Source organism: Lepisosteus oculatus, chromosome 3 (genome assembly GCF_040954835.1).
Source record: "Lepisosteus oculatus isolate fLepOcu1 chromosome 3, fLepOcu1.hap2, whole genome shotgun sequence".
In the NCBI taxonomy this organism is placed as follows: Eukaryota; Metazoa; Chordata; class Actinopteri; order Semionotiformes; family Lepisosteidae; genus Lepisosteus; species Lepisosteus oculatus.
In genome coordinates this window covers 18,256,328-18,270,154 of record NC_090698.1, presented here as the reverse complement: position 1 = coordinate 18,270,154, position 13,827 = coordinate 18,256,328, and the positions used below count along the sequence as shown (strand labels likewise).

The 13,827-nt window shown below is 35.4% G+C and overlaps 1 protein-coding gene across 1 annotated transcript in view; it reads left to right on the top strand.

The window, feature by feature from the left end:
- The window catches only part of pde6b (phosphodiesterase 6B, cGMP-specific, rod, beta), a 24,712-nt gene extending 10,885 nt beyond the window's left edge, over positions 1 to 13,827 (top strand). Inside the window, exons 9-22 of the mRNA XM_006627233.3 lie at positions 111 to 260; positions 646 to 789; positions 1,270 to 1,335; positions 2,460 to 2,606; positions 2,958 to 3,065; positions 3,592 to 3,701; positions 3,884 to 3,971; positions 4,836 to 4,936; positions 5,474 to 5,581; positions 5,791 to 5,854; positions 6,188 to 6,262; positions 6,779 to 6,862; positions 7,892 to 8,057; positions 9,536 to 13,827. Coding sequence (XP_006627296.1) covers positions 111 to 260; positions 646 to 789; positions 1,270 to 1,335; positions 2,460 to 2,606; positions 2,958 to 3,065; positions 3,592 to 3,701; positions 3,884 to 3,971; positions 4,836 to 4,936; positions 5,474 to 5,581; positions 5,791 to 5,854; positions 6,188 to 6,262; positions 6,779 to 6,862; positions 7,892 to 8,057; positions 9,536 to 9,591 — 1,467 coding nt within the window. The 3' untranslated portion in view covers positions 9,592 to 13,827. The remainder of the gene's footprint in view (positions 1 to 110; positions 261 to 645; positions 790 to 1,269; positions 1,336 to 2,459; positions 2,607 to 2,957; positions 3,066 to 3,591; positions 3,702 to 3,883; positions 3,972 to 4,835; positions 4,937 to 5,473; positions 5,582 to 5,790; positions 5,855 to 6,187; positions 6,263 to 6,778; positions 6,863 to 7,891; positions 8,058 to 9,535) is intronic.

Sequence of the window (13,827 nt, the reverse complement as noted above, 5' to 3'; positions counted from 1 at the left end):
CCAGTTAACAGAAAAGCATGAAAAGTTATGATGCTTGTGTAATTTTTTCAATTTTGTGAAGCTGGTTGCTGCAAAAGCAAGTAAGACTTTATTTACCACCTTTTCTGTAGGCAGGACCTCTGGACGAAAGTGGCTGGACAATCAAGAACGTGTTGTCACTGCCCATTGTGAACAAGAAAGAAGAGATTGTGGGAGTGGCCACTTTCTACAACAGAAAAGATGGCAAACCATTTGATGAACAGGATGAAACTATCACGGAGGTACATTTGTTAATTAGTGCAGGTAACATCGGAGAAAGAGAAAAAGTAACTTAAAACAGAGGTATCAGTTTTGCAGTTTGAATAATTTATTTGACTCTTCTTGATCTGCTTCAATTAGTGAAGAAACATGACATGAAACCATTATTATGAATTAAAGAAACTGTCCATTTTTTTAGAAAAAAAGGTGCCATGAGGTAAATCCAAGTCCTCAATTACTGTATATTGTAATTTTACTCAGCAAAACCAAAAAAGAGAGCTCTTTGCTAATGCAAAAAGAAAACATTCAAAACAACATTAAGAAAAAAAGATTTAGGAGTACCTTAGAGAATCAGAGAAATGTTTAATTGTTTTGTTTAACTTTTGCTCTGTTATGTTTTGCTTGTAGTCTCTGACACAATTTCTGGGCTGGTCTGTGCTCAACACAGACACCTACGACAAGATGAATAAGCTAGAGAACAGAAAGGACATTGCCCAGGACATGGTGTTGTATCATGTGAAGTGCAGAAATGATGAGATTCAGAATATTCTGGTAGATAATTTTCTTTTCGCCATTTTCAATAAGAGCCAAAATGACTGTTTGAGTTTTGTGGAATCAGTGATGTTATACTGTTGTAGTGGTGTTGCTATCACTTCCATTCTTTCTAAGTGATGTGCCATTATCCAGTATTCTGCACACTTTTTTAAACTTTTAAACATATTTTAAACATGTATGACAACCATATTTAAAATACTACAAGTAACATATCAAAATTAATGTATTTCCCTAAAAGATACTGTATTTATATGTTGTGTAAAATGAACAGTTGCCATGAATATAAAATATACCAAAGAAAATGCTGTTGAAATGTATTGTCTGATACACTTTTCTATCTATAACTTATGAACTTTAATTTCAATTTTATACGTTTGTATATAAATAGACATCTAAATGTATAGGAATGTTTGGTATCAAAAAAGATCATTGAAACAGGTGTGACCTGCTAACGTATCTCATCTAATGTCTTTCTAGAAAACAAGAGAAGTTTATGGGAAGGAGCCTGCCGACTGTGATGAGGAAGAACTTTCTTACATACTGGTAAAGACCATTATTAAAATTGAATCATTATTTCTGAAAAAATCTGAGGGGTCGTTTAAAAAGATTTTAATTGCAGAGACATTATAGGTTAATAACTCCATCAGTTATTGAGGAAACACATTTATCTCACAGAGAAACTGTGCATCATTGAAGCGTTAAATTATAATGGTAAAAAAATGGTTGCAGTAATATTTGTGTTTTCCTTAAGCATTAAGTGCCTGATGGCAATTGATTTTTTGTTTTTGTTAAAAAAAACAGAATAAAATAAGACCCCCCCCCCCAGTAATGGTAACCATCAATGTCCAATAAAGATTTATTTTTGTAATCTGTGGCACTTCATGTGCTTCACAAGGGACTAAGGTCTATCTTCATATGATTGTATGATAGCATGAGGGAGCAAGTACACTTCTGTAAAAGAAAGCCAACTGTTTAAATTTTCTTTTGATGCTTCTTCATACAATAAAATTGTGCTTCATTCTAATTTCCCTTGCCAGTTATTTTATCTTCCAAATATATTTGGAATATAATGTTGAAAACTCTAAATCTGTGAATTTTGGGTGAATCATTCTTAGGTTAGGACTTAAGGAAGATAAATTTAAACTAATTTTGTCCGAAGAAATATAATCTGTAACATTCAATCCCCTGTAAAAAAAGTAACACTTGCTAAAGATTTTATGAAGCCAACAGCAGAGAATGTCTTATGTTTCTCCTCTGAAATCATGTGGATTATGCACTGTGTAGACAACATTGTTCCACAAGGGAGATTGTAGGCACACCATGACTAACCCAGATACACATTAAAAAAGAACAGCACGTTAGTTCATACTGAGGTTGCAGGAACAAGAATGAAGACCTTTCTCATTAAAAAATATCTGTTAGAATGTAAATTCCTTAATCTCTCCAAAGTGAAGCAGGAAAGGGGAATTAGCTGTAAGGACTCATTATAGAAAATTATAGAAAACAGACGTAAGAATTTCAAACAAAAAAATAAATCCATTGTTTGTACCCAGGTGATTGCAAATCGGTGACTCAGGTAGTTTTTCTTTATCAGTTCTTTGAAGAACTGTTTGATAACTCACAGTGAGCACGGTGTCTGTCTCAATGCTAATTCTGTGTGTCTACAGAAAAAAGAGCTCCCAGACCCAAGGAAATTTGAAATCTACGAGTTCCGGTTCTCAGATTTTGACTGCACAGAACTAGAGCTTGTGAAATGTGGCATCAAGATGTACTATGAGGTTGGGGTGGTGAAAAAATTTCAGATTCCACAGGAGGTAAGTCATATTTAAGTTGACTTAAATTGACAAAGTTGACAGTAATTGCCTGCTGCTGCACATTTTCATCATCTAAAGCCTTATGAAGCATTTGTTGGATGGAAATACTTAGGAACGGTTGAGCACTCCAAAGGAATACAGAGTTAAAGGTCTGTTTGTCCCTTTTGTGTATTTGTAGAAGCATTTAACATTGTAAAATACTGTATAAACCTGCTTATTGAGTACTTCATATTTTTAAATACAGCAGAGCTTTTGTTTCTATACTGTTAAATGTCATAAATTTATTCAATATACAATTAATTGTAAGATTTATCCCTCAAAATCTAGCTCTTTGTTCAATCTGTGCACTAGGTCTTGGTGCGATTCATGTATTCCGTCAGTAAAGGGTACAGAAAGATCACCTACCACAACTGGCGCCATGGTTTCAATGTTGGACAAACCATGTTCACACTGCTGACAGTAAGTGCCCCGGTCATCTCAAATATACTGTAACATACTAATGGATTATTATTGTTGTTGTTGTTGTTGATGATGATACCTTTCATATGTGAAGTTTTCACATAAAAATGTTTCAAGAAATATTGTAACTGATATGATAGTACGTGAGTGGTTGAAGATGTAGAAAGTTCCTGCCTGGTATCTGATTATTCCAACAGCACATAACTTAACAGCCTGAGCCTTGCTTGATCCCTGACAGAATCCCTTGTTTTTTTAATGAAAATCGGGTAAATACTATCTTTGACTTCACATTGATACAGAAAATCAGCACATCCATGAGCATGCAGTCTGCAAATGAACAAATAGAGGATAATTCAGGTGACACCTAAAGAAGGCTTCTGTTTTTCAGAGGGGAACTAATCTTTTCTGTGCAAAGCTTGAGCTCAAAATGTGTGAATGTCAAATTGGACTGTGTTTATATTCATGTTTGCACCTATGCGACGGACTCATGTACAGTATCCTGTTATCTTTGTGTCTTTTGTGGCAGACAGGGAAGTTAAAGAGGTACTACACTGATCTGGAGGTGATGGCAATGATCACAGCTGCTTTCTTGCATGATATTGATCACAGAGGGACAAACAATCTATACCAGATGAAGTGAGTATGCTTTGCGTATATGCATTATAACAATCATATCCATTGTACTGTAATGTTCTGCTATTTATAAGATTGAAAGCAGCACATGGCAATATACAATAGTGAGAGGACGTGAACCTCTCATTTGATATACAGTATACTTATATTTGTTCTTCAATTAAATTACTTTTTTTTTCTGACAGATCACAAAATCCACTGGCAAAGCTCCACGGCTCGTCCATCCTTGAGAGGCACCATTTAGAATTTGGCAAGTTTTTACTTTCAGAAGAGGTTGGTATTACAGTATATACAAGTATATAAAACTCATTCCTCAGTCCTTTTGTTCGGCTATCTTTTCAGTCACATTTTTCTATGATCAAAGGTAGCATAACCGGCAAAAGGTAAGTTTCAGAAAATTTGCTACATAGCAAATACCCATTTTTGATCCAATTCAACATACAGTGCTCTTGGACATCATGTATGAAACACTGTACAGTATGTTTCTCTTGTGTCTTGGTTCATTTCTGGCCAGGGGTACCTTTTGTGTGGAGTGTATACTGTATCTAGAGTGGATACAATAGGCTCCTGTTTGAATCAGGATAGGCTTCAGGTTTCTGTGAATGCTAGAATTTCTGAGAAAGAATGGCTGGAAAATGTAAAGTGCATTCTTGTTGAGAATTTGTATGAAGATCCTAATATAAAAGTACCATAAATGTACATAAAGAAAATGTATGTTCTCCTTACCATGATTCTAGGCAAAGTCTACTGACCTTCATTTTATATGTATACATGCTCTAAAATGCACTTGTCTCTGATATTAATTCAGGGTAAAATCCTAACATACTAAAAAACAGATTTTTATATCACCTTAAATATAAAAAAAAACATCTTAAATTGTACTTGAATCCAAAAAATATTCTTGCCTTTAAAATTGGAGTATATCTTAACAATGCTGCTGAGCTGGTTACATTTAAGATGTTTTTGCAAAATACGGTTTTTCATTACAGTTTGATCAAAGCTTTTCTCACTAATTATTCATGTTTTAAAGGCAGACATAAAAACAGACACATTGACATGGTTAACTGGTTCATATTATATTATCTTTGAAAGGAATATAAACCCTGTTCAATTAACCTTCTCTCCTTTCTTGCACAGTCCTTAAACATTTACCAAAACCTGAACAGAAGACAGATAGAACATGTAATCCACCTTATGGATATTGCCATTATTGCAACAGACTTGGCACTTTATTTCAAGTGAGTGACATCTGAAATATATTACTACTTTTGTAATATTTGTTCAAAGTCAGATATTTTCAGGCATTATAAATAAATAATGTATGTATGTGGCAATCGGGAGCTCTCAAAATGTCATCTTAAAAATAGAAAGAAGATACAAATGTGAATTTATCCTTTGTGTTTAAAATTCCATCCACTATATTGTGCTGTTTCAGTACTTTCAGAGAGATGTGTATAGCCAATACAATACCAATGGGAGTGAAATAAGTGGGATTTACACACTGCAAACTATAGAATAAAAAAACAATATTCAGCATGCTGTTTTTTTATATTGTATTGTGTGTATATAGGTATTTGAAGTCAGTTTTACTTTAATAGAAATATTGTGCTTGCATTATTAAACTTTTCTTAATTGAATCTCATCAATGTGCAGTATAATTGAAGATCTTGCTGTGCATTCTGAGAGTTGTGGAGACATTCGTTTCAGACAGTTGGAAAAGACTGATTTAAAAAAAGACTAAACTATTATTGATTTGCTTTTCTTTCTAACAATAGAAAGAGGACCATGTTTCAGAAAATTGTTGACTTGTCGAAGACTTATGAAAATGAAAAGGAGTGGGTAGATTTCTTATCACTGGAGACAACAAGGAAAGAAATTGTGATGTGAGTGAAAATATTTTTAGCTTTCTGGTATGAAATCAAATACTATCATGAGTTGTCTGTTGAGTTACTTGAATATGTTTTTTCTGTTTGCTGTTGAAGAAAAAAATGAAAATAATGCTTATAAACACTATCTCTGCCTAATATAATACACAAAATATTGAAATACTGCTAAAAAAATAATTGCCATGTGTATTTCTGATGAACTGTAGGGCCATGATGATGACTGCATGTGACTTATCAGCCATTACAAAACCATGGGAAGTACAGAGCAAGGTAAATACATTACCAAAATGATTAGTCGCTTTCTAAAAGCATCATTATTATATTAGTTAGGATTACATTCCTTCCACATTGACTCTCTGATTTTGAGTAAGACTCCAAATACTTAAATTTTCATAGTTCATAGGAATTTTCATTCCATACATGTATTTTCTTTCTAAGAGTGTAGCGACTCTTCCACTGCATTCTGTAGAACATTTTCTGGTCACCCTTAATGGTCAGGTCTTACTATTCATCACTACCTGTTGAAAACTAATGTCCCGATGCTGGATGTTTGTCCAAAGCACATTTGTAACCTTCACTTTTCTTATTTTCTTTATATATAAGGTGGCTTTGTCTGTAGCAGCAGAATTCTGGGAGCAGGGTGATCTGGAAAGGACTGTGCTACAGCAGAATCCCATTGTGAGTGATGGGTTGTTTTTTTTTACCACCATGTTTATCACACATCACATGGAAAATGAAAATATTCATTCAAGCAGTATTATGTGCCAGTCATATTCTGCCACAATTAAGCAGTTGTATTTTCATGTTTGTATAATAATTTATCTTTTATTTAGGTAATTCAGTTGAGAAAAAATATTTTATTTGATATGGAGAATATTCTTTATATCGGCAAGCATTTTACAGGAGCAGTCTGAGTTATTTGGCTTGCCCAAGGAGAGAACAGCATTGCTAACTACTCTAGGTCCCTAAATACTGCTCCAGTTTTTATTATGCAGCTTAGACAAAATCTATACATTTTCGTTAGTTTAAAAGAATTATACTATTCCACTTTGTCTGAATCAGCATATAATCCAGAATTCTGTTCAAGCAATTTCATCCCATTACTCTTTTCCACCTTTTTATTTTTATAATAATTTTCTAGCCAAAGTCATGTGTTGTGTGTTTAACTTTATTTCATATTTTTGGTGACCCTAGCCTATGATGGACAGAAATAAAGCAGCTGAACTCCCGAAGCTCCAGTGTGGTTTCATTGACTTTGTCTGCTCCTTCGTGTACAAGGTACAGTCTGCACTTTCACATGGAGTCTTGCATTATGCTGGTCAACATGCTTCTCAAAGTTCTGTTAAAATGGGCCATACTGGTAGAAGGTATTTTAGATGAATAAACACAGTGAGAAAATGATTGCTTTGAGCTAAACTGTTTGACCTGAATCGTTGTATGATAAGATGCCACAGTGGTGTAGCAACAGCACCTCACAACTCCAGAGTTTTCCTCAGATGTCTGTGTTGGGCTTGTACATGTATGTTTTCCCTGTGTTTGACTGCAGGCTGGGATTGGCTATTTCATGAGCTGGTACCTGATCCAGGTATTACAGGGTTCTGTTTTGAGCCCCATACATCTGGAGTAGGCTTCAGCTTCCCACAGTCTTCACCAGAATAAGATCCTTACATATAACGGATGAACTAGTACAGGTTACTTTATGGAGGAGATTTATGTAACTAAGTTAAGAAAGTGGGTTTCCTAAGCATAACCTGCAGATTCAATCCAAAAAGCTTTGCCACGAGGGTATATTGGACATTATGTTCATAATAGGATGACATTGAATAGATAAGAGTTACCTTTGTGATACAGTATCTTCAGTTTTGACAAGGATATTATTTCTTTAAATGCCATGTTATGTTTTTTTTTAAATAAACACAGATAAAAAGCTATGTTTGTAGTTTGGCAGCTCATAATAAAGATGTAACAAGCAGAAGTGGATTTCTAAGAACACTATTTTATTAGTTGTGAAATTCTAATTAATGTGATTATGTAAAGGACTAGCATAATTAATATTTTAATGTTTGGCACTAACAATGACAACTTGGGCCCTAAAATCAAAGCTGACACTACCCACCCCACCCAGCTTGGGAGGAATGAACCAGGGAGGCAGCTGCCAGGATGAAAATGGGGTGGAGGAAGGAGATCAGAGGAGATAAGCGAGCAGCAGTGCAAGATTACAAGCTGACCTCTTCCCAAACATCTGTTTAGCTGCAACTTTTGTTTTATGCTGGGTGCAGACTCATCTGCCATGTTCCTTGCTTGCAGGAGTTCTCCAGGTTCCATGATGCCATCACTCCCATGTACGATGGCCTGATGAACAACAGGAAGGAGTGGAAGGCCAGGGCAGATGAGTATGAGGCCAAAATGAAGGCTATTGAAGAGGAGAAGAAAAGGAAGGAGGAAGAAGCAGCAGCTGCTGCTGCAAAGAAAGGTAAAGAGGACCTGCTGTGTCACAATCTTTTACTGTGTCACTGGATAGTGATGTGTTATCTTGGTTTCCAGCCAACATATTCCATAAAAAGGCATCTCTCTTTTTATAAACCGATTCAAGGCTTAATTGGCAAGCTTACCCAGTTCCCAGCTGAAATTATAATTTATAATTCCCAACATAATATCTTGATCTTGTACTTCACAGTAATATTTATGGGACTTTTGCCTCCACAATATTATTGTTGTGTGCAAACTGTTTTAGCCAGTGGATTCACACAGCAATAATTAGCACACGCCGATCATTACTCCTTGATCACATATTGTTAAAATAGGCTAGCAAATCTAGGAGTACTGCAAACCAATGCCTGTAAGAATAACCTCAACTTCCCATGGAGGCACAATACGTTTCAAGGTTGTTAAGTATCATGCATGTATACTTCAGAGAGAGAGAGAGAACTGCTGTCCACGGAGGCAGGATACGTTAAGGATACGACAACTTGTATAAGTGTTATGCCATTTTATGTTGTCTTTAAGTGAACACACATAAATATATAGTAGTTAATGAAAATTTGCTATAAAACACATAAATATCACAAGGGTTTTGGATACGATGGTGTACCAGATAGTTTACATGAGCTTATCAAATTACCGTTTTCATCTTACATTATTGATTAGTGGAAGCTTACACTTATATAGAGCTTTTCTGGACACTCCACTGAGGAGTGTCCACTGAGGGAGGAGAGCAGAGTAATGTAGCCAATTCTTATAGGGTGATTATTAGGAGGCTATGATTGGTAAGGGCCAATGGGAAATTTGGCCAGGAAGCCAGGGTTACACCCCTACTCTTTTCGAGAAACACCCTTGGATTTTTAATGACCACAGAGAGTCAGAACCTCATCCGAAGGACGGCACCTGTTTACAGTATAGTATCCCCGTCACTATACTGGGGCATTAGGACCCACATGGACCGCAGGGTGAGCGCCCCCTGCTGGCCCCACTAACACCTCTTCCAGCAGCAGCCTTAGTTTTTCCCAGGAGGTCTCCCATCCAGGTACTGACCAGGCTCACACCTGCTTAGGTTCAGTGGGTTATCAGTTGTGAGTTGCAGAGTGATATGGCTGCTGGCCTAATACAGATACAGTGATACAGAGAATTCATGACAGATAATCAGGATATGGTAGACATTCGGTCACATACTAAATAACAGATTTAAAATGTGGTGTTCTTATGCGTTTAACATTAACAACAGTGTAGGTATGTTACAGAATGACTGTGTTACAGAAACCAGATTGCATTACTGACTCCTGCCTTACCCATGCAGGTGACTGAAAGTACTGAGGAAAGCTTGTTACTGTATATTCACCAATCACCTGCATAAGTCAGAATTATTTTGACTGGCATCAAGATCACCACACTTTGGAAATTGATTTGGTGACACCTGTATTTTATTGCTGTTCTTCTCTTTTTTTTGTTCTGTAGCGGCCAGTGCAAACCCTAGCGGAGGTTCACAGTCTAAGACATGCTCCGTTAGTTAAGCCTTGTGTCTCAAAGGACTGCTGGACTTCCAGAGTGCTTCTTAGCCTCTCACTCAGGACTGCAAAAAAGGGGGAGACCATTCTAACAGAAAGATCATGAACACAAAGAGAGGGACTTTTTCACTGGAAGGCCAACATAGGAGCTCTGAACTGCACTTCTGTGTTTGGTGCTGGCCAATGTTTCAGACCTGGACAAAGGTCCCCATTCTCTTTCACTTACCAAAATAGCATTGATTACTGTATGTGTCTTGTCATACTTTTCCTTCTATATCTTGCCTGCTGAAACAAAAAAAAAAAGCAATACAGGTAACTGATCAATTTTCATTTTTTTGATATCATGTGCTGTACCTGCCTCTTTGTTTTTATAGTAAAGAAAATTGGTATTCATTAATAATATATCTCCTTATTCAAAATTAAGATCTCCGATAAATCCAGCTCAATGCATGTGGACTGTGTGGTGGCAGAGATCTCAGAGTGTTGTTTTCTTTCTGCCTCACCAGAACCATTTACTAAAATTCAGTTTTGTCAAAGCACAAAACACAATTGTATTATTTTTATTACAGAATATCCATGTACTGGTAATTTAAAGAGTACCAACCCCCAAGTAAAATTGGAACATGAAAATATTTATAAAATATGATTATTAAAAGCATCTTTTCCAATTACATTATTCCTAATGGATGTTTATACCTTATCTGATGACAGATTATTGACCTTTTTAGACTTCTGAGGTATGTCTGGAAGGTTTTACAGTGTTTGTGATACTCTAGCAATCTCTTGGTTCCAAATGGGTGCTGAATATGAGTCTATTTTTCTATTTAAAATGTATTTGCACAGGTTCTAAGAAGGAAAATTTACAGAATTTCTACCCTTAACGAGTGATGCTACATTAACAACATATCCAACTAATTTTAAGAAGCACATTAGACTCAACTATCTTATTCTCTAAACTAGGATGGATAAAAAGTAAATATAATCTCCTATCAAAAAATATAGTAGTATGAAGGATATATTTTTAATTCCCTCTCCAGGTCTGAAAGTACAGGGCTTTGATGTTTCTGATCTGAATCATGGCAATTGTAAGCTTCTACTTTAGGCATTGCTTGAAAATAACCTAATTATTCCCAAAACAGGCTTTTTTTGGCCTGTTTACTTCCAGTCAAAAACAATTTACATTAGGTGAATTACTTTTTGGAAAAAAATAACAATGCTACAGTAATTATCCTAGTGTTTAGTTCTTAAAATTATATTGATATTTACTAAAAGGATTTCAGTGCGGAGTATTCCTATTAGCAAGATAAGTAAGACAATTCAGGAATGTTTCTGATCACCCTCCAAGCTCTCACGATTACTTGTCTTTTGTTAACAGTACTTTCACTCCAACCCAAGGTTGGTTCTGTACCAAGCTGTTGAAGTACATATCTTATCCAAAGTATATATGGATGTATACGGTGAGGTGATGAAAAAGTGTTTATTTGCAAATTTTATTTAGCTTATTTTGCTACATTTTTGTAGCTGCAAAAGTATGAGAATACAAAAGTTGCTTTTCTTCTCTATTGCATGTGCATGTCCACTGTAAATATGTGTATGTGTGTATTTGTGTATGAAACAGTCAGCATGTTTTTTCTTCTTCAGAAAATCAACAGGCTTTTCTTTGCTGTAAGAGACTGAATAGGACAGTAGAACATAAGTACAGTGCATTTTGGATCAGACCTTCAGTAATATGCTCATACATCCTCAAGATCTGTTATTCCATGCACAACACAGAAACATCATTTTGTGAAGGAAGCTATGTGTATGATACACGTATTTGTATATATGCTAGATAGGTGCCTGTTAGTGTAGCACACCTTTCAGAATTTGAAACCCCACCCAATTTCTGTTGGTTTTAAAGAGACAAGAGCAAAAAGTTTGAAATATGGATAGAATTTAGTTTTTTCTGTCTCTTGTAAGAATACCTATGTAAGTGCTTGTGGAACTCACAGAGAACATCTAATGCTTATTGCCATGGTAATTAACCATTTTACACACAAAACAATAGTGGATTGTTTTTCATTTTATATGGGAAGTGTATTGTTAGAACCATAATATTACATATGAAGTTACAAAATTACATTGCTTGTAATTCTGCTTTCTTGAAAAGATGGATTAGAATGAGTGAGAGGTCATATTCCATTTATATCCATATAAAATATGTTTACAGAATACATTTCTTGTATGCAACTTTGAAGTACATTACATTGTGGGCCACTGTTTGTAGATATATTGTAAATATATTGGAAGTGTAAATATATAGTAGGTCTACTGTATAAAGTATCTGTAGAATATACTATTACAGAGTACAGGAAAATAAAACTTGCTCATTCCATTCAAAAGGCAGACACACTTCAGCAATTGCAGTTTGAAATCTGTATAGCAAATAAGACTTTGCTTCTCTTTCATGAGATGATGTTTCTCTTATTGTGTGAAACAGGTGTCACTGAAGGATGGGCCTAAACATCTTTCAGAACATGTCTCTTTATCCTGGAATTGCAGCATTTGGTCCTGCAGGTTTAGAATCACAATGTGCTCTGAATGTAACTAAGCAACATTTCAGCTCACCATATTGTTTTATTACTGAAATATAACATTTTAAAGTGTCATTGAGCTTGTAACACCTTCAAAGACCATAAACAATGATTTCATATATGAATAATTAGGCATCCTAAGCTAACCACATGGGTCTTGCAAAGCTGAACTTATTTTGCAGGGGAATAATAAAAATAAAAAATGTATATAATTTATCACATGTTGTTAGTGTTTTTGGCTGTTTGTTTATCACACAAATTTCACATTATATGAAAGTGTATTTATACAGTAAACGAGAGGTCATTAATGTGGAATGTGGAGGGTCAGTTTTTATGTAAATCTAAGATCACATCTAATCATGTTAGCCCACTTCTTTCAAAAGCTGAAAAAAAACTGTTCCTCATCTTTATTGGCACTGACGTCCTTGTACCTAACAATGCACACACCGATCATTAACTAACTAATTTTAAGTAGTGTGGGTTCTTAATTGGGCATCTCGACAAAGCCTTCAAATTCATGAGGTATATGTCTATGAGAGGGACAAAGCTGAGTGTTTGTAAATGGCATACAGTACAACATTCATTTGTTGCTGAAGGCACATTGCCTGCCCTGAGAGTTTGAAACTGGTGATTCACCAGCTCATAAATCTTCTTATCCGGCAGAAACAATCAGCACTTTCCAAGCATCTGTTGCTAATTGTGTTCATATTTAATCTGCCAAGGTCGATTTGGAAAACCACGGTCTAATTTTATTTCATTATCCCCAGGAATCCAGGTATTTAGCACTCTCGCAGCGTCATTTAGAATAAGCCTGAACGCTAAATCAGTGGAGCCTTCCCTATGCTGCATTTAAACCATGACACCCCTACTGATCAGGATATTTAAATATATCACAAATGCCTGCTGCGCTCCAGAGCTTTCTTTAAAACTGTATGAGCCAATAAAACATTAAGTGATCACAAAGGTGTTAATTCAAAAATAGCATGTTTTTTGGCTCTTTATTTTCATAGTTATGGGTTTCACAGAAAATGATACATTTATGCTGAGTGACTTTCATTTGCTCCAGAGGTCCTATTTCTGGATAAAACCTTTGGACACAAACCTCTATTTTCTTCATTATATTCCTTTACATCCCTTTTTCCTGTCACTATTAATTCAAGCTACCCTTGATCTAATGTATGTCACCGTCAGTACTTTTATTTCTTGTTTGGAAACAACAATGTTACACTTTACAGTGCATTTGCCATTTTCTATAATAAATCCCCTTGGAAGACTTAAGTGAGGTTTGACCATTAGGTTAGGCTGATTTATATCTTCGCTAATGTTGTCATATATTCTTGAAGAAAATGGATGCTGAAACTGTGGAAGAACATTGTGTTTTTTGCTCTAGTAGCATTTCAGATAGAATACAGTTACACAATGGCTCTTGTTGTTATTGTAGTGAAGTTCAAACTCCTAAAATATCAAGTTAACCCTTTCCAGTTAACTTTGTTTGATGTATACTAACTCAATTAAATGTTGGTCTCTCCAAATATATCTCCAGCAACTCAATAAAAAAAGATCAGTTTTCTGTCTAAAATAGTTTCAGATCATATTTCCTCCCACATATTATAACCTGGAGGCCTTCAGTATTCACAACCCTTCTCAAGTGGACCCGATGATGAAGGCA